The following is a 24,017-nucleotide window of genomic DNA, read 5'->3' as shown; positions in this document are numbered from 1 at the left end:
GTAAAACTGATGAGCTCGGAGCCTAGGGGAAAAAATTATTCCAGTGAATGGAAAGAGAGGCTTTTAAGTGACAAAAAGGCAAGTAAAAGGCAGGTCAGGAAGAAAACCAACAAAAAATGTTTCAAAATGAGCTTGGCAAGCTTACTGGCACTATTCTTGCTTGTATGGTAATTAGTAGGTCTAGGTAAGATCTTCACTTTCACAGGGCTCTAGAGAAAGAAATCATTTCTCGTTGCAATAGGCAGCCGGCCCTCTCACAAACACTCAGCATGTACTCTGTACATGGCTGTAAGAAATGAGGAAATTATCTATACCCACTATAATCTGAGATCAGAGCGATGAATCCAGTGCTTTCCTACCAGAAGCCTAGCAACAGCATGGACCTCCCCTGCCTTGGTCCCTCCTGCCTTTGATAGCTTCAGCTGTCTTTGAGCACAGGAGAAGGATGGTTGATAAATTGCTTGCTAGGACTGCTGCCCCTTCCTTTCAACCTTTCTTGTAACAACAGACCTCCAACAAGGCAACATTCATACATGCGACTCTCAGAACACATCATGCTCTTTAGAAAATACTTGGAATGAAATGACTCTAGATTGTATCTTATGACTCACAGTACACACAGATTCATCTGCTCATAAATGAAAAAAAATAGGCATTCTTATCCAGAAAAGGGTTGAACACTTTTCCCACACTCAAACCACTTTGCTCCTGGCTGTTGCCAGCAGAATGCCTGCCCCTGTTGTCAGTACAGACCTCCTCCCAAGCAAAGACCCCCCTCCACCTTCGTAGCCCCAATTACCCGATGGTAACTGCTGACTAGGAGCCCTCTTGAGCAACTCAGGACTCCACACATCTGCAGGTAAACAGGAATGAGTGCATGACGACACTAAAATAGTTTTAGATGGTCCTTTATGAACAAAAAGAGCCCCTACACACACCTCCTGTATGTTGAAACTCCTTGAGTTTCAACACCGATTATCAGACCTATGCGTTCGGTTTTCAACATCAGAAAGACTATCACACTGTCTCTGCTACAGAAAGACTTTATACAACTGCATCCTACACAATGAAAGTGTTAAGATAAATAGTCTCTCTTGCTATTTATTGGCACAGCTAGTCTGCCACCTTCCCTTCCCTCACAATGCCAAGCATTAGGTCACCACAACAGATACTTCAAGTTTCCCACTCTTCAGCTCTCCACAGCCCACAATCCCCTGCAGTTTACAAGGCCCTTATTTAAGAGTATCCTGCAACAAGTTTCACCCGAGGGAATACAGTTCAGCGAGCAGGAATGTCAGTCTGAACCAAGGCTACACCACCACTTCATCTCAGAGACAGCATTATAATCAGGACGGGACTGTGATGTTGCAGGTTGTTGTGATGTTTGGGGTTTAGTACTCACACCATACTATAGCTGCAGAGGAAGGTGCATTCTCATTTTATTATTTGTCAAGTGTGACAGCATTCAGTATTGCACAAGCTCTTGAAGGAAGACAATTCTGTAACATGCACCCTTGAGGGACACACACACACACATTATGGTTGCTGTGGGAACCTTAATTCTGGATTTCAGGACTTGCATATTTAAAACCTCAAATTTAACATTGCATTAATGTAGCTTCATGCATTGAATTAAGGAATGACTCAGTACAAATCACCATGCATCTACTGAAGTCCTGACATTCCAAGGACAAGAAGCACAGGACTGAAAAGACACAGCATGGGAACAAGAAGGAAAAGAGGGGCAGGGGGAAAGGGAGAGGAACCTGTGAGCAGAAAAGCAAGAAACCAGCACAGCCGAGGCACAGCAAACCCCCGATCAAACCAGATCTGTCACTCAGGGCTCCTTGTTCTCACTGCTAAAGGTTATGCAGCCCATCAGGATAAAAAGAGCTTAAAGCAGAAACACAAATGAGCACAGAGGAAAAGGTTCCTGAAAGGACTGAGGAGGGGAAGATTCCTGAAAGTAGCAGGGTAACTTGTACTGAGAAAGGAAAGATTATACCCAGATAGCAGAAATTCACTAATTTTTTATTTAATCATCATGGCACAATGCCTGGATGATGCCCTTGAAACTCCTTCAGCTATTCAGGCATTTAGCACTTCTTTTCCCCACTCCTCTGAAGTTGAACTGCAAGGCAAGCATAGCAATAGCACTGCCCAAAGTTACGGGTGCAGGCAGAAGCAGCAGACCATGGAGGGATACTGGTGTTGGTGTGCCAGCAAGTGTCCCAAAACTCAACCCTATCTTAAGAATCTAGGACAGCACTTCATCTTTTGGGCCAAAGCTGCCCTTTACACAGACTGACACCCTCTGCTTTGCACTACCGTGCCCACACACCCCTTGCCAGAAAGGGCAATTCTCCTCAGCTCCCACACTCACAAGCCGGCATCCTCCATACTTCAGCCGGTGAAGGAACATCTCCATTGTTTACTGCTTATCTAAAATCAGCAACAGCACGGCTGAACTAACTTCTATTACCCCACCCACCAAAAGAAGCACAAATCTTTGCTGAGCCATGGGACCTGCCCAACCTTTCTCCCTAAACGCCAGCACCCCGTTTTGGGGCTCCGCATGCCAGGCTGCACGGCAAGGGGGAAGAGCGAGGAAGGTGAACGTGCCTGCCAGCGGGGCCAGCTGGATGAAACCAAGCAAGTGTGCATACCCCAGCGCAGAATCAAGTTACCCTGCAACAAAGATAGTGTGTGTATGTGCAAAGGAGGGAAGTAAAATCCTTCTGCCCAGCTTCCAAAGCTCGCTTTGTTGCTAAAATAAACCAGTGTTTGTTCCTGGGAGTGATGGGAAGCTGGACTCCCAAAGCAGCAGCAGGGAGAGTCTCCACCTTCAAACCCACAGACTTTTTTAGAAGACCCAAAACAAAAACTTGGGAACCGATTACTCTGCACCTCAAGCATCCAAGGTAAGGAACGCAGGGGCGAACTGCTGATCTCAAGGGTGCCCAGGAGCAGACAGAACTTCACGTTGATAACTAACTGAGCAGCCTAACAGCTGACTGCTCCAGAGGAAATTCCAGTTCTCGCTCAAAGGCTGAAAATACATATACACTTTCATGTATGCTTTTACTTTGCTTGCTGAATCTATGTAACGCTTCACACATGTTTTTCCTGACATTATTTCCATACTCCACCAGAAACTTGAGTAGCTGTGCCACTTCTGGAAAAACAACCCTGCATCCAACTTCTGTCAAAAAAGCTTCTTCCCTAAAGCCCCAAACTGCAAAACTATCTATTCCCTCCCTGCTCCTCTCAAACTTCAGCGACTACAGATGCCTTTCAGCAGCACTCCTCCACTCCCTGGGCTGTCTCTCAGTAACACCAAAATCCCATAAAGCAGAGGCACATGGGAACAAGTCGTATGCATAGGAAAAAAAAATAATTAATAAATACATATATACACACAGGTCTCTCAGATGGCAGACAGTGAGCAGCCTTACACCAAACATTTTGTCTCTGAAGCACCTGCCCAAAACTTCTTCCTCCAGAGGAACTTGGAACCGCAGGAAAAGCCTGCTCCATACCCAGTTAATACTTGCTCTAAACATTCTTTTTTACAACAGAAAACTAGAGCGTACTGAGTGTAGAGGCTGCAGAGAGCTAAGCCCAACAATGAAGGCCGCTCACATTAGTGCGGAGTCCTTCAGCTTTCCACTCCTTATATGTGCAAAGTGTGCAAGCCCTCACACACGCTTCTCTACTCACCCAGAGGTACATCATGTTAGCCTGGGTCCGTCAAACCCAGTGAGGTGATCCGGCAGCACAAGAGGCACTTCAGAGAGGCTGTCGAGGCCAAGGTTGGTTGAGGGTTTTTTGCTTTTGGTGTTTTGGTGGTTTTTTAAGGAAAGAAAATATATATAATATCCAAATGGCTCAGTTTGAGGCATAGAAAGCGTCTCGCCTCCTCCTCCACCCCCCTCCTCCAGCTCTGGCTGCTCTGCGCTCTTCTCTCGCACTTAATCTCTCCCTGGGAGTTCCCAGCCCCGTGTGTCTGTACTGGCGTGCACAGCACACACTCTGCATTCGCCTCCAGGGAATTTCTCTCTGTCATTCTGCTTCTAAAAACACAATCTCGGCCTCACAAGATTCTTGCAAGAGGCAGGGATGGGTGGGGTTAGTAATAAATGCAGCCCAGCTCCCAGTGCCCGAGTGCTTACTTTAGACAAGGGATATTTAGACGTGAACCAGGCAGAGCGTTGTCCTCCAAGGTCACTGGGGGTGAGGACCCATTCCCTCCCACTTGCTAATTGCTTCTCCTAGAACCATGCTTAGATGCAAGAGCCCTGCACGGTGCTATAGGCAGGTTCTGTATGTCTTCATCCACCCCATTAGCCAACACCCAAAAATTCGGCCAAAATTCAGTAGCTGTATTTAATCATTAACCACTGACAGGCACCGAGGAACACAACTACAGGGATCCTGGAGCTAAGGAGGAAACCTGCGCTGTGCCAGCCACCCTGGAGCTCCCACAGGAGCTCACTGTCAGCATGAGAAGCACCTCACAGATAAAGGGGTTAATTTTCTTTCGCAGGTGGCTCTGCATGAGTATTTTACAGACTTGAATAGACTCCTAAAGGGAAAGCAGCAGCTGGCTCCGGTTCCTCCGAGCGTATCGGGCTCCTGCCTGCCTGGCGGCAGCTTCCCCCCAAGTCTGAGAGGGGCAGGCACCCTTGCAAGCTCTGCGCTCCCGTTTCAGGCAGCCCCGGCGCGGGCGCACGACACACTTGCCCCAGCGCCCTCGACAAGCTCCAGCAAGCCTTTCCCCATGCGAGCGGCTCCTTGTCCCATCCCCCACGCCCGTGCCACAGGACAAGTGTCACCTCTCATCTCATTAATCAGTTAAACCGCTCTTCCAAACCAGGAAAACGGGTTTCTCGCCCCCTTCCCTTCCCTTCCCTTCCCACCTCAGGATGAAGAATCGACTTCCCCCGCTGGGCTCCAAACGCAATGTTAAAATCGGCCTCACCTCAAACCGGGGGGGGGGGTGTGGAAGGAGGAATATATATAATAGAAAAATAAATCATGTTTTCATTGAGGCACTGGTCTCCTTGGAAATGAGTTTAGAAGAAGTATTTTTATCTCAGCTAAGGATATAGAAATGGTGCTTTTTTCACATATCAGCTCTACTTCCTTTACCGACAGATTACAAGAGTACAATCCAGCGGGTTTGGAGCAAAGCAAGCAGCCATGCGGCCTGCCATGCTCCACCCACAAGTCAAACCCTATCTATCTCCTCATGGAGCAACAAATGGATGGGACTCCTGTGGCAAACAGCGCAGATATCCCAGGCAGGCTCGGCGATCCCTGGGCTCCCCTCACCTTCAGCAAGCCACAACCACCCCCCAAGCCAGGCTCGTCCTGGGTACAGGCACGAGCACGTGAGATGCTGACAGGCTCTGAGGAAATAAATACATGGCTATCGCTGCAGTCCTGTATAAAAACCCAGAGAAAAGGCTTATCGCTGAGACCAAGACATGGCAGCCACAGGGAAGCACTCATCAGAGGCAGGCAGGATGCTGCTCAGCTTTCCAGCAGCCAGGAAAACCCTGGTCCTGCTGCTCAGGGGAAGGAGCACAAGTCTCGATTCAGGAAACTTGAATGATCAAGAACAGCACCTCTCGGGCTGCCCGTCTGCCCTCTTTTGGCATGCCGGGTCAGATTGAGAAGGTAAAAAAAAAGCGATGTTTCTAAAATTCACTTAGAATCATAGAATGGTCTGGGTTGGAAGGGACCTTAAAGACCACCTACTTACAGCCCACTGCCACTTTCACTAGGCCAGGTTGCTTACTGCACCAAAACCTATGTACCGCAGTCTCCAAAGAGCAAAACATGAGATCCATACACCTCCAGTGCTCCAAGAGGAGTGAAACAGCATCAGTGCTGACATTTTTATCAGGGTTGGACACTTCAGCAAACGTTTCAGCAGCAGGGTCACAGCAGCAGTAGCTATATGAGTTTAGCCAGCCTGCACACTCAGGCAGCCCAAATAACCTTGCACCAAATAACCTTGATGGCCTTTTCAAGGTTTTCTTCTGATCCACAATCCCAAACCAAAATATTATTTTGCTGTCATTTTAATGAAAGCTGAGATTCCTTGTGTGCAGAAGAGAAAGGGAGAAGGTACATTTCGGATGAGGAAACCCAAATAAATCCTACTTTTAGACATGAAAAATATGAGTGCTTAAAACTAAGCTTAAGAATGACCCAGGCACTCTCATCTTTAATCCCCATGGGATTAAAAAGGAGCACTTTCAGACTAAATCCGTTTTCCTTAATTTCAATAACTGAGACTGGTTACAAATCATCCCAGCAACTCCACAGTTGGACAGGTCACATTCAGCCCCCGCAGCAAAACATGACCTATAAACCCTCCTTGAATCATTCAAATACTGGCTCGAATCCATTTGCCGCTGTCGCTACTAGGCCACCACCTCTCCGTGGAAGGTATATGGGAAGATTACCGAGAGCAGCAGACTTCTGGTGATGAAATCCCGTCGTCCTGGAGCACTTCTTGATGAACTGCAAGAGCAGGTTTCTCAATGCTCAGTATTCTCAAGCAGTGAGAGGAGTGCCCAGACCCGTCAGCAAACGCTGCTGCAGGGTGCCTCTAGAGGCACCGCTGTTTCAGACAGAACTAGTGGCAGTGGGGTAACTATGTTAGCCTTCAGATTATAAACAAGAAAATTTCCTACTTGGCCAATATAATTTGGGGGTGGGGAGAAGAACTAGATGAGCTACCAGGCCTTCTTTAAGCTTTTATTCCGATTATATAGATCTTCAAACTACATTAGCTAGTATGTAAAAGATAGCAATAAAAGACTTTTTTTTCTGGAACATTTATCTTAAGAGAACACAAAATACTCCGTAAGCAGCAAGAGGACAGTGGTATGTTAATCAGTCTAATTCCAGGAAAACAAAGACAGACATGACTAAAATGGTCTTCTGAAACAGGTAGCTAAGTCCCTCTGCAAATGCTTTGTCTTAATCCTAACAGCAATGCTTTACAGGATATATGTCAGGGAACCTGGAAGGCTGCGGTGTGTGGAAATATACATGATCTCTCAGGGATCCTTCCCGTCTCAAAAAGGATTAGAAGCAGACAGAAAAAGATTTTGAAATTAATAATACCGAGCTAAGAGAAAATTGTTCAGAGTGGTAGCCTAGTGAAACATTGGTCCCTCTTCTCTGGTGGGAGGCTGTTGGGTAAACCAAAGCGAACAGGGAAGAAAGCAGTCTGCAAAGACATTAATGCTTGTTAGAGAGGTAAGGAAGGTCTTAGCAAGTAACAAAAGGGGAAAGAGGAAAAAAAGGGAGCAAGTAACCACCTATTTAATATTATATCAAGGTATTTGCCAAAATAAGAGGCACTGGTAAAACGGAGAAAAAATTCTACCTGCTTCTGTACCAGTATCAAAAGTCTTACTTCCATATAAAAGGATTGCATCTGCTTAGCTGTGTGCATAAATTCAACCCTCAAAATACTGCTGGTAGGTAAGTTTCACATAAGCCAAATGCTTAAAAAATAACTTACAAAAGATTCTTCTAGCCTACTTAGGAAAGATCTGAGTGGGCAAACAGGGAATAGGTACGGCACAGTTTCAGACTGATGTTACCAGTTTCTAGCTGATTGTGTCTCAGAGGCGTATGATTTCAAATGCTCGTGGATTAACATTCTAGCCGATAAAGCTCAAGACGGTAAGAGGTGGTGTGTCTGCCTCACACTGCTGAAATCACATTAGACAGCATGCAGGATGAGTGACTTGCTAAGCACCTCTTCATAATAGAGGGAGAAACCCATCTGATCACCAGGAATTTCAAATGCAACAACACTTGCATGAGGCATCGGGGGGCTAATGCCAAAGAACACCCTTGAAACGTCCAAATTACAGAAAACAATTTCTTAGTTCAAGAAGTGTTACATTGAAAATGAGCAACTCCATACTCAATTCTATCTTGACACAAAAGAGCAATCAATTGTAAAAACAGAAATTAGCGGTAGCTTAAGCAAAAATGATTGTGACAATTGCATTTGGATATATGAAAGGAGAACAGAGACCAAACCAGTGTATCTACATAAATACTCAGCACTTCAGTGGAACCACAGGTACACTGGCATATTTTTCTTGGACAGTTGGATTGTTTGTTGGGCTTCCCTGTCACATCTCCAACACTTGTACATAGTCTAGCACGTGAAAAAAAAAAAAAAAAAAAAAAAAAAGAAGTTGAGAGAAGGAAATAGAAAGGAAATCAGGAAGGGGGCAAGTAAAGTTTACCCAGGAATCCTAATGACAGGAGGTGAAATCCACAGCCAGAGCTGGAAGATGGTGAGTTTTTCAAAGCTTCTTAAGAATAGCAACCCCAGCAATTGCTTTGACCTGCTACTACAGGGAAAAGGTAGAAACATTCCCAATACTGAAGAAAGAACCAAAGCATTCCATATGTATTTCTGTTCTATATTTGGAGAAAATTCAGCTGTTGCAGTCTGTGATAACAAAATGCTTTTCATTCCAGCAGTGACTAAGGAAGATGCTCCAACAGCCACCCAACAAACAGCACTGTGGTCCTCTTATCCAGCTCGAGCTTACAAACAAAAGGGATGTAACCAGATAACAAGTAGGTTTTAACCAAACTACAGCTGTGAACATATTCCAGTGGGGACACTCAGGAAAGCCAGCGGTTTGCATCGAACTGTATGACCTGTATTTGCAGTTCTAATAAGCCCTAACTACAGCACTAACATTAAACCTGCTGTAAGGCCAAAAGTACAACTGTGATGCAATGACATCCCCAAATGCAGGTGCTTGCTGGAGCTCATATTATTAAAGCCCTGCTGCTGTTAGCTAAGCTCAGCCAAACAATTATACCTCTGTCAACACCAGAAGACTGCGTCAGGAAAGCAGTGTTACCAGTGAAGCCACCAATACCAATTTCTGCAGCATCTGAATTTTCCTAGAAGCATCCAGGTTGGAACTCTTCCACTAATGAGAGCTAAAATAATATCCTTCGCTGAGCGAAGCGAAAAGATGAAGTGGGGTCTGACAACAGGAGGTTTGCAGAACAAAGATGCAGGTGGAAGGCCTCGGGTGGGGGAGTGCAAATTAAGTGGTGCACCTGAATGCATCTGGGACAGCATTTGGATATCTGAATGAAAAATACTGACCATAAAAAAATCTACTCCTGATGTTTAATAAGGCTTCCTGGCAACCTCACCTGTAATACAAAACCATAAAAGAGTTTTAAAAAACAGCCTGAACTCTACGATGAAATTCTTTTATAGTTAAGAGGTGCTGTTGAATCTATGTGTTCCTCTTCACTGTGCAGTTTTCCTTGGCTGAAACCTGGGAGGGGAGGTTGGGGCAGGCTGAAGAGGAAAATCTCATTTCAAACCAAAGGAAAACAGTTGGCCTCACAGCCAAGAGCCAGACTGAGTTTCCACATCTTATGCAGAAGCTAGATTCAGAGAGAGGATGAAGACTCAATCGTTGTCCCACCACAATAAACACTTCAAGAACCATCTACTAAAGGTCTGAGTGGAGACAGGAAGGGAGACATGGTCTGCGGTGCTCAGAGGCAAGTTTCTCCAACACAGTGGCTGCTTTCCCATGGCTTATCTGCCTCTGGCAGAACATCCCAGCAAGAGAACAGGGGAAATCATACTCCTGCTAGCTGTGGGGTTTGGGCATGCCTTGTGTCTTGGCTTTTATTTGGTTTGGTTGGTTGATTTTTGTTTGGTTTGGGTGGTTTTTCTTTTCCAAAGAAGATTAGAGACGGGGCTGGGAGCTATCTGGAGAGAGGCACAGAAGGCAGCCCTGGGCACACATGCAGTTCCTACGGAGATAAGAGGATCTTCTTTGAGGCTGGTTTACCCCTTTGGGTGCCGCTGGAGACTACCCTGGTGGCAGAGTACTGCTCATCTGCGAAGCCTCCCTCCACTCAGGATCCTGGCATTATCTCTGATTATCAGAATTTCTGAACCACAAGATAGATTTCCTGTCAGCATCCAAAAGGACTCCAGGAAGCCTCTTTCTGCATTATCCTGTTTGTGAAAGGAAGCACGAATACAAAGTGCATACAATAAATCACCCAGAAAAATACCACAATCCCTTTTAGATGTTCTGCCAAGCAAATAAGCCAAATGTTGGCATATAAGGAAAGAAAGACATTTTGTTATAGAGCAACCCATTTTATTACTGGAAAACTGGATTCCCTATTCTCTGTCCTGTAGGTATGGTTCGGCTACACAGCAAGAGGCTTCTGAGCAGAGATTACTTATTTAAAAGCAAAATATCAAGGGCTAGTTGATCGTCAACAAAAAGCAGAAAACCTGAAACAATAAAACACCTTGACATGCTAACAAAACCAACGGTTTTCAGGGACTGTCCTGCTACTGACTTCGCACAGTCATTACATTTAAGTCCTTCAATAAACTTCAGAAGGTCTCAATTCACAGGCTTATCTTTTCAAGTACATAGGGAGGAAAGAAGGAAAAAAAAAAGAAGAAAGAAAGGAGGAAAAAAGAAAACAAAACACACCGGGTACCAAGAAAAGCTTTTTATGCTTTATTTTGGATCTTCCTCTCCTCACAAGTATGGTCAAGAGCAGTATTCTGGAAGGCACTGTCAATCCTTCAGGAGAACCACAAGCAGCTCAGGAGCAAGCAAAAGTACTTTGCTGAAAACGCGCTCCCAGACAAAAATACACTTTTAAATTAAATCCGAGGAACACCCACATCAACAAAACTAAAATGTGAATTCAAAGTTAAAACATTCCAGGTCATGCAAACATTTAGATATAAGGAATTCTTGCAGCTTCAATACATTGTTGTGGGCATTCATCTGCAGAAACTAAATGGTGATGCAACTGCTCCCAGGATATTTTGGGAATGATTTGGGGAACTTCCATGTATTACTCCTGTCAGCCTCACTATGGTGGAACAGGAGTGAAGACTGCAATCCTCCAATGTTCTGAAGAAAAGCTACCAAGCTTAAGGTCTGCAGAAGGCAAAGCACCTCTGCAGTTGTGCTGCCATCCCAGGCTTCATCTTCAAGCTGTACCTTCTCCATTCTACCACATACAGGATCTATTCTGAAGTCCATACTGAACTGGCATATAGCAAATATATTTAGGTATGTATAAGAGTGGATTAGAATAACCCCTAACACTGGTATTTAAATATATTTTTTTAAGTTAACTAATAGCTGCCTTAATAGCTTCACTAGTAATGTCTAGAGAGCAGTATTTGATCTCCCTTCAGTTTTTCCATTAAGTAGCACAAGTATTACACAGCATCAAACTACAGCAAAAGTGTATTTTTAGTGTCAAATCAGGAGTACAACATCCAGTTGAACTTATAAAGGGCAGAAAGATTCTCTATGCCCTAGACTTATTTGTCAGCGCTAAAGAGGATATTTATTTAGTTCTGGATTTTGAAGAGGAAGTAATAAATAAAAAAAAAAGCAACTTGGCTCCTACATCAATAACTCATCTCTTTATGGTCCACAAAGCAAAAGGATGAACTGATGGCATCCAAGTATTAGCCTGTTCAAGATGTGAGACTTCAGGTGGAAAGAGACACTGCTTCAACTACTTCATCAATGGAGCTATAAGCATCATTACAACACTTTTTCTTGACTCGGTGCTTACCGTGTGACATGCATCAGTCATTCATCAGCAACACCCAGCAAATTAAGAAAGGATATGAAGATGAGAGTATTGCAACAGTGGGGAAAGGAGAAGACAGGATGTAGCTCTCTTTACTGCACCACACAGGGGTTTATTAATAATGCTGAAACTTTGGCTTAGGCCTGCTGCTGATAAAGGAGAATACTGATACAGAACACCACCATTCTGCAGAAAGGGACTCCCCTCCTGGCTTGTTTGTGCAGAGGAAGGTTAACAATGTTAGTGAGTTATTCAGGAAGTAATGGATACCCCTCTTGCCCTGAGCAAATTCCTCTTCAATAGCAGTAGTCATTTCCTAGGCAATACAACTCTATCAAGGTATAATGGCTACTATATTTACCTACAAGTCTCTGTAACATTGGGATCTAATTTACTGCAGCGTAGAACACAGTTTACAAATCCTGCGACAGTAAAGTTGCTAGCAACAGGAATGAAATTCTACCTTGTATCAATTAGTTTGAAGGCTGGGTTTTAACATTCCTTTTTAAGAGTATAAAATGCATTCTCTCCAAATTAAAAAGACTCAAAGACTAATAAACCCCAGAAGCAGACTGCAAATACACCTATGAGAGGTAAGGAATCAACTTCACAAATACTACATTGTGCACATTTTTTTTTAATATCCTTATTGTGACAGCTGTTTTATTTCTTCTTTTATTCAAGTAACATTCTTTCATTTGACCCTCTGAGAAAAATATTACCTAGACATTGCCTAGAAGCCTTACATACCTAATGAAGACAAAATACCCGATTGCCTGAAATACGGCTTCAGCATGAGAAACAGCACAAGTATATAACCAGCAGAGAAGAAAGGAATGACTCCAGCTAATGAAGAAGTAACACCGATAAACACTGAGTGACAGCTCCTGGGAAACAGCAAAACTGAATTGCTAAGGACTTTAGTGGAACACAGCATCAACCTGTGATAAGTAAGGGTGGGTGGAAAGAGACCAAACACACGTGTCAGGGGACTGCGGATACTGACATTACGTAATGGTAGTAAGGAAATCCAGGCAAAACTGCCATTAACAGAACTAAAAGCAAAATACTTCAACAGGGGTATTGGCAGTTGTCAAACCACATAAAGGAACAGCAGCCTGTTCAAATGTAACAGTCATTAATAAAGCATAAGACAAGAGGCATAAATAGATATATAGAGGAAGATTTCTAGAGGACAGAAATGCTACTGGAAAAATTCAGTTATAGAATACAATATCCTCAACTTCAATTCACAGTGATCAGCAAAGGTCAGTTGTCAGAAAAGCAATTCTGCTTCTGATCTCATTCTGAGCAAAGCAGTCCTTTAACCGTACCTGTGCCGCCACCACCTATCTGGATTATTCTCATGGCTACACCAAACAGCTCCCTCAATCTGACTGGTTCCTCAGAGAATTATGAGCATGAGAGTTTAGAAAAGCATATGTATGTAAAGGCTAACTGCACTACTTGTTCCCTGCTTCATAAGACAGTCCATTCTTCAAAGCCTTTTTGGCGTATGTATTTAATATGGGACTTCCAAGAAGACATGCAGACAGATACCTGTATCTTTTAACAGGGCATTCTGCAGATCTTGCATACACTGAGTACAGGAAACATCTCGAGCTTATAACATGGGATGTCCCAGTGAGTTCAGATGTATTTCTTGGCACTTGTATCAACTGATATACTTGAATCTGCAGGCTTCTGGTTCTCATAGGAGCAGACCAGCTATATATCTGGTCCTCAGCTGCAGTCTGTGGGCTGCAAACATACCGTGACCCTCAAACACCTTCAGCTGAGCTTGTATTAAGGCTGTTCAACCTTCCCTTCTTTTCCCAACACCATACCATAACAAAAATACCGAAACAAACAAAAAACCCTAGTACTATAAATTCAATTCTTATGCCTTTTCTGGAAAAATTAGGCTCTTCTGTTAGAGACTGATTGTACTTCCTTACTCTTTCAGTCCCCAAGACAAACTGAATGAGTAGCAGCTTCCCTCACATTTGATTTAGACAAGATGAATGGTATGGAGTAACTATGGCCATAGTCAACATGTGCAGTTATTGTGCCCTAGGTCCTATGCAATAAATTCTCACCTGATCTTAATCCAGATTTAAGCTTTGAAGTGTAGCCATTCTATCTGACAGCTATTGCACACACTAGAGAAGCCACTTGCTTTGATAACAAAGCAACCGGCGACAACAATGTATTAAATTCCTCCCTGTTCCCAAATTCCCAGAAAGTGACCAGAATGATCTTTTATTCACCCTTGTATGACCTGAAGAATGCATGTTTCTTTTCAGATAAAGACCTTGCTATGGTTATCTAATGGTAATGTCACTACAAACTGGATTAGAGACGACCAGAAACCTCAAAATATGTACATGGATAGTCAGCTGTAGCCTAGTTCTAAGTCTAAAGGAAATCAAATGCTCCAAATTGTGCCTAATGTAGTTAAGTTTGCCCTTTAGGTAGGCTAGACCAGTAAGAACATATTACGCAGTGATTAGATTAATTCTTGAGTGGAATTCAGAGGGATGTCTCTATCTGTTTATCGTGCCAGTATATTTCATATTATTTCAGAGACTGTCACTCTCCCCGTGCTCTGCTCCACAGCAGCAGCTGCTCATGAAATACAGCAGTTCTCTGTCTGGGGTGAAGTTGGCAGCAACTGGGGACAATGCTGCTGTCAAGAGTTCAGCTCCCAGTTCTGAAATGCCATTCTACTAGAAATACCAAAGAGCCTAAATCCGGCTACATATACCGCGGGATGTAAAATATCTCTATCTCAGCTTTCAGCAGAAAGCTCTGGAGTCTCATGACATTTACTCCTTTGGCCCCTGTCAGTCTTTCCTCAGACCCTGCAAAGGAATGGAGCTAGCTGCCATAAATGGTTGGAAAACAAGATGTTCTCCAAGCACTTGGAATTGAGGAGCACTGTTTTAGCTTAGGGATACCATGGCAAAGAGCCAGGGTGACAGGTGCTCCAGGAATGGAGATGACTATCAAACTGTGGCCAGCGTTAGCCACCGCTTTCCTCTTGACCTGTAAGAAAGGGCAGTCCATGCTCTCCAGGTGTATCAGCAATAACAGATCAGAAAAAGCAAGGATGTGTCTGCTGGCAGCACTTGAAGTCTCTCCTCAATAAGCAACAGAATTTCAACAGGTTTTATCAGATAGAGTTCTAATGGAAAACCTTTATTAAGCCTGGAAGCAAGCACAGCTCAGTGCTGCCGTGACACCAGAGTGCAGCTCATCGCAATCCACAGGCACCCAAAGAGTTAAAAACGCAGATTCCTGCTAAAACTGCCAAAAGCTACAAACCTTCTCCTGTGTGGGAGGCAGCAGCAACTAAACTCACTCCCCAAGAACTGGCTGGCCTGTGCAAAGAGAGGCAGGAAGAGACAGGTCATGGGGGACAGTTTCCCCCACCCCGAAGTAAATAGCAGCACAGCATCTGCTCAGGTTTTCCCTTAAAATCAGTGAGACAGTTCTCTTCATTTTATCACCACCCTCTCGAGACATCAGCCTCTGACCTTTATCAGGAAGAGCACCCTTGTCCTCTAATCACAGACTTCCTGGAAAACGCAATCCAGCCAGCAATTAATACTGAATGGAGAAGAAAAATAACAGCTCCATAACATCAAATTACTACTGCAAGGTTTTTAAATACACCCCCCACCAAAATGGCAGAATTCAAGCATGTTCTCACAAGCCATCTCACTCCCACTAGCATTATTTAACAGTACTTACGAAAAACATTTTTTCACCTCTTCCCCACCAAAAAAACCTGCCCCCCCCCCCCCCCCCATCTTGTTTTGCAGATGTTGCCTGCAGCAGCATAGCCTCTTGCTGTGAAAGCTTCAACACAGGTGTGCAGAGCGTGACCTAGGCAGAATTACATGTGCTATTTCCACTGGGAAATCTAAGAGACTTATTAAGCCAGGACAGTGACGATTAATCTACTAATGGAATGAATCAAAAGTGTGTTCCTGGCCCTTTCCCTTTCACATCCCAAAGCCTCGGGGGAGCTGAAACCATCTGGCAAATGCCTGCTCCGAGCAACATTATGCTACTGCTGGAAATACCTCTCCCTTAATATTGAAAAGAATGAAACCATCTTCTATCCACCAGCTATTCTCGGGAGCATCTGCGTAGCTTGCTGAAGTCGTCTGCTTGCACGCAGCATCCTTCCCCAGCCAATGCAGGGCTGCTCACTCACCATGCAGGAGAAGCCAGCAGAACAGAACGCAATCCCATTCATTTACTCAGGGTCCTGCTGAAGCTGCCGGCACGAGCGGGTACTCGGTGTAGTGCACACAGGCTGCCCTCCCACAGCAGATCCAACCGCAAGCAGGCAGAAGCACGCTCCCTGCCCTGCTGAATGCTCTCAGTCCTTTCTTCATGCAAGGGGAGTTGCAGGTAGGGGAGCAAGGAGGTGTTTGTTTATGTTGGTTTAAAAATAAATAAATAAATAAATAAATCTCTCTCCTCTAAGCACGCTCGAGATGGAGATCTGGCCAGAGAGCTTAAAGGGAAATCAGGATAGCAACAGCTCCAAGGTTCATACATGATACATATTATTACTGTGAGACAGAGGGAAGGACTGACTCAGAGATGCTGAACACCCCGCACCCTTTGAGTAATAAGCAAGCTCAGGAAGAAACAGAGCTATGAGGCAGCTGTCACAAAGAAAGGATCTCTGGCACTTGTAAGATCAGACAGGAACAGAGGAGCCTCCTATCTCACAATTTAGACATACAAAAAAGAGAGAGAAAGGCCCAAGACAACAGCAATCATAAAGCTACAGAATCATGTAGATGGCAACAACTGGCTTTTGACTGTCACAGAAAACACCAGTACAGGGCAGGAGAGACAAGGTCCTCCATGCTCAGACGCAGCACAGAGCATGTTTAGACAAACATCCATCAGGAATCGCCTAACTTGTTATTACAGACTCCTAGAAACAGGAACTCCAGCCCCCTGAATTACCATTCCAGTGCTTTACTACACTGAATCAGGAAAATACTGTTTTGCCCCTAACACCCAATTTAAGCCTTCCTTGATGTAAGTTAAGCTGCCTTCAATGGACACAGCTAATGATCAATCCCCATCCTCCATTCTTTTCTACTATTTGGTTTTTTTTTAAACAAGGGAACAAGTTCAGTATTTCCCTCTTACAGCAGGCTGTCTGAGCCTCCTTTTCTTGTTCTTCCCTGGACTCTTTCCAGATTATGTCTTTATCTTTCCTAAAGCGGTGCTCCGCTCGCTGTGCTGAGCTCTAAAGAATAACTGCCTTCTGCAGTTACGCAACACACCTGGAAATGCATTCCAGGTTTTCCAGATCCCAGCAAAAGGCACCAATACACTTAGTTTGCTATCTGCTGTTACCCCAGATCCTACCTTCAATATTACTGCATCAGCAACTGTTCTCCATTTTGTACTGCATATACAGCTACTTTTGTTAATTCAGCTGGGTTTGCCTAATCTCAAATTGTTAGATTTCAGGCTGTTTCTGCAATGTACTGTGATCTTTGCCTGGAGAAGAGAAGGCTCAGGGGAGACCTTAAAACAGTCTTCCAAAGTTTAAAGGGGGCTAACAGGAAATCTGAAGGGGGACATTTTATAAGGGCATGTAGTGACAGGACAAGAGGGAATGGGTTTAAACTGACAGATGTAGATTAGATATAAGGAAGAAATTCTTCTCTATGAAGGTGCTCAGGTGCTGGCACAGGTTGCCCAGAGAAGTGTTCAAGGCCAGGTCAGACAGGGCTTGGAGCAACCTGCTCGTGGAAGGTGTCCCTGCCTTCATGGTGGAGGAGCTTTAAGGTCCCTTCCAACATGAACAATTGTGTAGTTCTATGATCTTTTTGACATCTAATCCTATCTTCCAAAGGCTACCTTACCCCTGCACACACGTGTATTCAACTGGCTATTTCATTACTGTGATGTTTGACGAATAGTGCAGAGTAGCCACAGCAGCACACATGAAGACCCCGTATCACACATGCAGAGAAATGCAGGACATAATTACTCCAAATATGGTTTTCTAATGATGCTCAGCCCCTTCTTAATTTCACCTTTCATTTGCTTAGTTTATGTAAAAGTCATGCAGGACTAGGTCCAAAGCCAGCAGCTTTCTCCATCTGCCAAGCCTGCCACCATATCAGAGGAGAAAATTGAATTGATCTGTTTCTTAAAAATTAGCAATATGCATCTGCTGTTGTCTTAATTTCCTTTTGTAAAGGGTCTGACCATAAGCATCTGATCTTTTCCAGCATCTTGCCAGGTTTTGAAACCACACTGGTCAGTTAGTTGTATTTCCTGAGTTCTCCAGCTTCATTTTTGGGAATGAAGGAGAAAAGAAAAAAGATGGAAGATACGTATTCACTCGCTCCATTCACTTACAAGCTGTGAGATTTCATGATCTGCAGAACACACACTGGAGACAACTGATCACTCTATGGGCCCGAGGGAGGCTGAAACCTCTTCCCCCTCTCTCCCTACGGCCACGGTCAGAGCGAGGCAGGAGCGGCGCCCGCCCCTCACCGCGCCCCGGGCCTGGCCCCAGCGCCGGGCGGGCGGGGCGGCTAGCGCTGGCTGTGCGCCGGCTGCCCTCTCCTGGCAGCCCGCCGCCAGAGCGGCACCCTGGCCCGGCACCGGGGCTGCCCCGCTCCTCCTCCACCCTTTTCTCCTCTCTCTTGTGTTCTTCTTGTGCTTTTTGCTTTGTTTTCCTTCAGTTAAGCAGAACATCCTCGCCCGTGCAACGCCAGGGCAGCCCTCACCTGACAGCTTTAAAACCAGTTTGGTTTCAAGTTAGCTGTGCACACAACAACTTTCTCCCCCCATAAAACAAATCTCGTTGCCACAGGATGTTGTGGATGCCAAAGATTTAGACGGGCTCAAAAACAATCTGAAGTAATTAAATAAAGAAAAATATCACAGGTGACTTAAAAAGAAAATAATAATCTGCAGCCAGGAAATCCCAAAGCCACGGGATTGCTTTAAGAGTATGGAGATGGGGAAGTATCACCAAATTTTGGCACTGTTCCCTCTGCTTTAAGTACTTGCTCTTACACTGTCTAAGCCAGAACACTGGAAGGCAGAGACCTCCCGTCTGACCCAGAACAGCTGCTTTCATGCAATCGGTAGGACAGAACACCCATCAACAGGCTGTATGTGCTCAACACCATTTGGTTTTGGTCCTCCGACCAACCATTTCACAGACTACTTCAAATACACATGCCATGCTCTCTAGCACTCGTCGTCATTTAGAAGGGGAAATCTAAAGAAGATACTGTCCCTCTTGCCAAAACAACTAAGAGGCTTGGGAGAGTCCAAGACCCTTGCAGACATCGGGTAACACTTCAGCAAACAGTACCTCACAGGGATAGAAGTGGTCTCCTGGTCCTCTCCCAAGGATGACTCACATCTCTCTTTAACCCCAAGCAGAGATGAGAAATTGCTTGAATTGGAGGGCTCAAACACGAAAGGAATTTGTATTACATCATCCAGCCTATTTCCTGCCAACGTCTTACAACCCCAGAGCTTTAGCAGGACTATTCATCAGCAAGGTAATCGCTACTTCCCTTGAGAAGCTGTTTACAGGGCTGAAGGAGTTTATTGTCAGGAAGTTTTCCCACATATCTCAAATTGGATGCACTCCTCAACTTCTTCTCACACAACTTTTCTCCACGTGGTTATTTTTTCCTCTCGATATTGAGCAACCATGACCAAGGCATGCACTGGTATGGAGCTTGCTGGAGGTGTTTATGGAGTTCTGCAAGGAAATTATTCCCTGGTTTGTATGCAGAGAGGCCACAAAGGCAGCAGACACAAGGGAAAAGGTAAATAAATATAGGGCCAGAGACCTATATTTGCCCTGTTTGCAAGGCTTGTGTCAACTGCAAGACACTGTGCTTCCTGTATTATTTAAGGGGTTTAATGGTAGGAAATAAGCTGAACAGAAAGGAGAGATTTGGGGGAATGCGGCCAATATAAGCACAGAGACTTGGTTCAGAGTGACATTTCAGAAAGCAGTTTTATAACAAGCTCAGTTATTTAGTGGAGTTACAGTTCCTTCAAATCACAATTCCTAAGTCCTTCCTGCAGTTTCTTAGAGATGTAGTCTGGCTTGAGAAAACAAGGAACCACTTCTTTGTGCTTCAAGTGATCAACCAAATGTCTTGCCAAGACAGCTCTGGATTCAGGGTAGAAGTATTGCTACATTAGTTTCCATGGATCTTATCTTTTGTCTTCCAACTCATCCTGATTGATTGGACTTCAGTCTGTAACCAACTCCTCCTTCAATTTTTAGCTAAACACTCTGCTCTCTATTTTCCTTCCCAGATATCATGATTTACGTTGCTTTTAACTTAACCCTCTCCACTCTCAACACTTTTTTTTTTTACCTTCTGAATGTGCTGAGTTATAAACAGTGTCAGATGCAAGCCAGGATTGGATAATAATAATAAAGGATTTCTCAAACTCCCTGCTCCTGCAGTGTTAAATGCCTTTCCATAACACATCTTAATTACCCCACATCCTTCACAGCTTAGGTGCTAAATGGTAACCCCCCCACCGTACCCCACTGGTTATCCAACTGCACAACCTCTTCGTGCAGCTGCTTCACAGATGCTTCTCATCTCCTGAGTATGTTGGACATGTTTGCCCAGACCCCATTCTCTACCAGGAAGCTCATTAGTTTCTATAGAACATTGCAGTTATGTCAGTAACAGAATATCCCTTTTGGTTCTGTCTAGTATAGAGTGGAAACATTTCACTGCTTGCCTGAAGAGAGGCTTCGGAAGCCCGGAAGCAGTAGATCTAGTCATCTTAATCCTAGTTCACCTCATTTTAAACAGGAGGAAGACACTTAGAAGTTTTCATCTCATTAGCTTGCTCCCACCCCAAATCTGGGGTTGTTTGCCTTCAAGTAGAGAGGCACTCCTCAGAAGCACCAGGAACACCAAGTCTGGTCTTCCCCATTTTGTTTGGAGGATCTCAGCTGCTTCCTGATCTTTATCCTGGCTATTCATTCAAGAAGTAAGGCCTTAACTTCAAAGCTTTCCTAGAACCTCTCTGTCCCCCAGTTCAAGCACTTGTATTAAATACACTCTAGACAAACCAAAAGCGTAAACAACAACCAAACCAAAACCCCACAAATAACCCTCCCTTTTAGCTCTTGAAAAACTTAACACTTTGACTGCCACAACCTCACAGGTGACCAAGGCAGTTAGCACACATACTACAGGGTTTATGTGCATGGCGAGTTGCAAGCAGGAAAACAAATCAAAAACCAAGATGCTTTTCAGGAACAGCAATAACAGATTCAAACTCTTGAGACAGGGAGTCTTTGTTCCAAGTCTGACAATACGGCACTGGAAAGAGAGTGTGGCTGGTGCTATCATGGTACAAATAAAAAACAACCAAGTGGCCAATCCATTTTCCTCAAGAAGGTGACTTCTTATTTGTTTTATGACAACTGCATCTCAGCCTGTTAATACTAAACCAAGAGGGTTTTGTGGATATCCTAAACCATGCTGCTGCTAAAGTTCCCAATATCCCCAAATTCCCAATTCATCCGCATGATGGAAAAGAGGAATTTAGGTGAAGGAGCCTCAGACCACACAGAGGAGAGGATAGAGGTTTGTCCCTTTGAACTCTCTGCTGAGATCCCCACTGCTCACTGCAGAGAGACCACCAGCAGGAGTAGTGCCTCTGTGCAGGCAGCTCCAACAGGAAGCCCGGTGACCTGCTGTCCTGCCTCCCCACGGGAGCTCACACACACCCTTCACATCTCAGGATGAAGGGCTTCCTTGCCCAGCTCCACATGTCAGGAGGGACTAAGCAAAGAAAACAAACAGGGAAAAAAAGCAACAGAGGAGGTTTCCTGTTCTCACAGACTGCCACCACCAAAGTTCAGTTTATCCAGACCAGCTTGTAGCCCTTGGGAGAGGAGTGCACACAGACATCATGCCCCAACAGATATTCCAAAGCAGCAAGCGAGTGAAGACCCAGGGGAACAGGCTGACAATTGGAGAGGATTTAACAGCATTTCACCTTAAGCTTGAACTCAGACCAAAGGGATAGTGATAAAGCTGTTCCTAGCAGTTGCCATGGGCACCCACACTATCTTGTATTGCAGTCTCATCTACATACATGAGAACAACAGGTCAAGCCTGGCGAGTGCTCTGATGGAAAACCAGCCAATGAAATTAAGCTGTTGAAGGAAATGTCACTTGTGACGGGTAACAGTGTTTCCACCACATTAGTACCAAGCCAATGGCCCAGTTTGATTTAAGAATTATACTCACGCAAGTACAAGCTTTTAAAAGAGGCTTCAAACCAATATCCTAACCCGTTGTGATAGCTGAGAATCACTTTCCGTAACAGAAGAGGTTTAATAGCCCAAACATCCTGACCGAGTTCTGGTGTGTGCAATTACCTCTCTCTCCTCTTCTCTTCCTTTCAGCAGCAGCTAAACAAGGTGTTCTTGACCATTTTGCTTCCTGTTGGGGCACAAAATTACTCTGTGCAGCTGCCAAATACTGCCACAGAAGTGACAGTATTCAGCACTCAAATTTCAGATATCATGGTGAATACATTTGGACATGAAAAGCACTAGAGCTGTATGACATAGGCCTTGGTTTTATATAAAATGAGCTGGCATAGCTGGCATGGAATAGCCTTCTGGAAGTATTTATTCTTGATGAGTTTGTCTGTATGTAAAAGTTATATCAGTATAGCTGTAACAGTCATCTTCCATGCTGAGAGCAACTCATAGTACCTCAGAGCTGTTTGTCACAGCTTGGGAAATGAAGCAAGGAAGTCTTGGTTCACTGCCTTGTAGGCAGGCGCTCGTGTTACTAAAAAAGAAACACCGTCTTGTTGGCAGGCCCAACAGAGGGATAAAGAACTGAACAGTCCCCAGAGAATAAGCTCTCCTCACCAAAAGATTTGGTTCTCTTCTTGCTTAACAATGTTACACTAACGCTTCCCTTATTTTCCTTTTACTGTCCCTGCTATCAGCCTACCTCTGGGGAAAAGGAGGGGCATCCTGCCATTCCTGTATGTGCATTAGACATCCACAGAGCAAACCTTGAATTCTTGAGAACAGCCCCAGAGAGCTCTCCAGCTCCTTACATGGCTGTAACATAGACCCAGTAATATACACTGCAACACAAAACCTTCTCTTTTCAGGCAAGCATACACCATAATGACTTAGCATGTGTTCCCCCGGCCCTCTCACCACAAGAGGTCCACTAAGCCAGCACTCTGGCAGGGCAGGTGAGGAACGAGGGGGCTGCACAACAACCTAAAGTTCTGGGTTATCATAAGGTAATCACACAACACCAGAATTAAGAGGAACACAGTCTCAGCATGAACCCACCTCATTTGCCTCAGTGCCCATGTGTGATGATGACAGAATGCTTAAATATTTGGGAAAGGATACAGAATAAACTTTATGCTGTAGATCTAAGGAGTCCCACATGGCCAAAGTGAGGACTCAAACCAATCACATATTTCCACTAGCAGGAAGAAAAAAAACGATGATAATCTGGAATATCCGGGCATGATTTAACCACTAGAGGGTGTAAAAACAGCATAGTGAAAGGTTTGCAGCCAGCAATTAAACGGCATTTAGAGCTTGAAGGAGTGAATTAAAAGGACATACAAAGAAGTGAAAGAGTAGGATGCTATGTAAGGTGAAAGAGAGGGCAAGTTATAGCCACAGAATTTCTAGCAGGACTACTGTGGCTACAGAGCCCTAAAAATAAAGGTCTGCTTTTGCTGTTTCTGCTAAGGAAAACACTGTGGTAAAAAGCGCAAACATTTTACAATCAAGAACTGCAATGGGAAAGAACAAAACACAGAGATTTACACTCAACCAGGTTAAATTCAGCTCCTAATCTGAGGAAATCAGACATAATTGCTACTGCATGTCATAATTACTTTGTTACAAGCTCAAGATCACTGCATGTATTCCCACACCACTTCCTTCCTCCTTCCCCAGGGCAGAAAGGCAGGTGATGGAACAGCCATTGCTGTCTCCCCCACCAGCCCAAGTGTGTGGCAACAGAAGACTTTTTTCCCTGTTATCATGTTAAAGGCTCCCTATCAAATTAGCTAAAAGCTTTGAAACCTCATTAGTGAAAACCAGACCTGAATTTAAGCTGCTTCAAGGCCAAAAGCAAGACAGAAGGACAAACACCACAGATCAAGACATTACCAAAATGGGAGGGGGGGGGGAAGAAGGCCAAAAAGGTTTTTTACAAGTATTTGCTAAAATGAAAACACACAAATTAAACTGAAATCTCCCTAAAGCTGAAATACAT

General features: G+C 44.4%; 1 protein-coding gene across 22 annotated transcripts in view; it reads right to left on the bottom strand.

Moving 5' to 3' along the window:
* Positions 1–24,017, bottom strand: part of RBFOX2 (RNA binding fox-1 homolog 2) — a 166,499-nt gene that overhangs the window by 104,094 nt on the left and 38,388 nt on the right. Inside the window, exon 1 of one of the 22 annotated variants that reach the window (XM_057420640.1) lies at positions 15,902–16,006. The exons of 20 other annotated variants lie outside the window; for them this stretch is intronic. In XM_057420640.1, coding sequence (XP_057276623.1) covers positions 15,902–15,943 — 42 coding nt within the window. In that variant the 5' untranslated portion in view covers positions 15,944–16,006. Of the gene's footprint in view, positions 1–3,720; positions 3,872–15,901; positions 16,007–24,017 lie in introns of those variants that run through there. One more of the 22 variants, XM_057420642.1, reaches the window with a different exon arrangement.

The sequence above is a fragment of the Pezoporus wallicus genome, unplaced genomic scaffold, assembly GCF_028554395.1.
Source record: "Pezoporus wallicus isolate ANWC-B61680 ecotype Strahan unplaced genomic scaffold, APGP_CSIRO_Pwel_v1 contig_2871, whole genome shotgun sequence".
In the NCBI taxonomy this organism is placed as follows: Eukaryota; Metazoa; Chordata; class Aves; order Psittaciformes; family Psittacidae; genus Pezoporus; species Pezoporus wallicus.
Note: the sequence above shows the minus strand (reverse complement) of the source record. Positions and strands in the feature narration are given on the sequence as shown.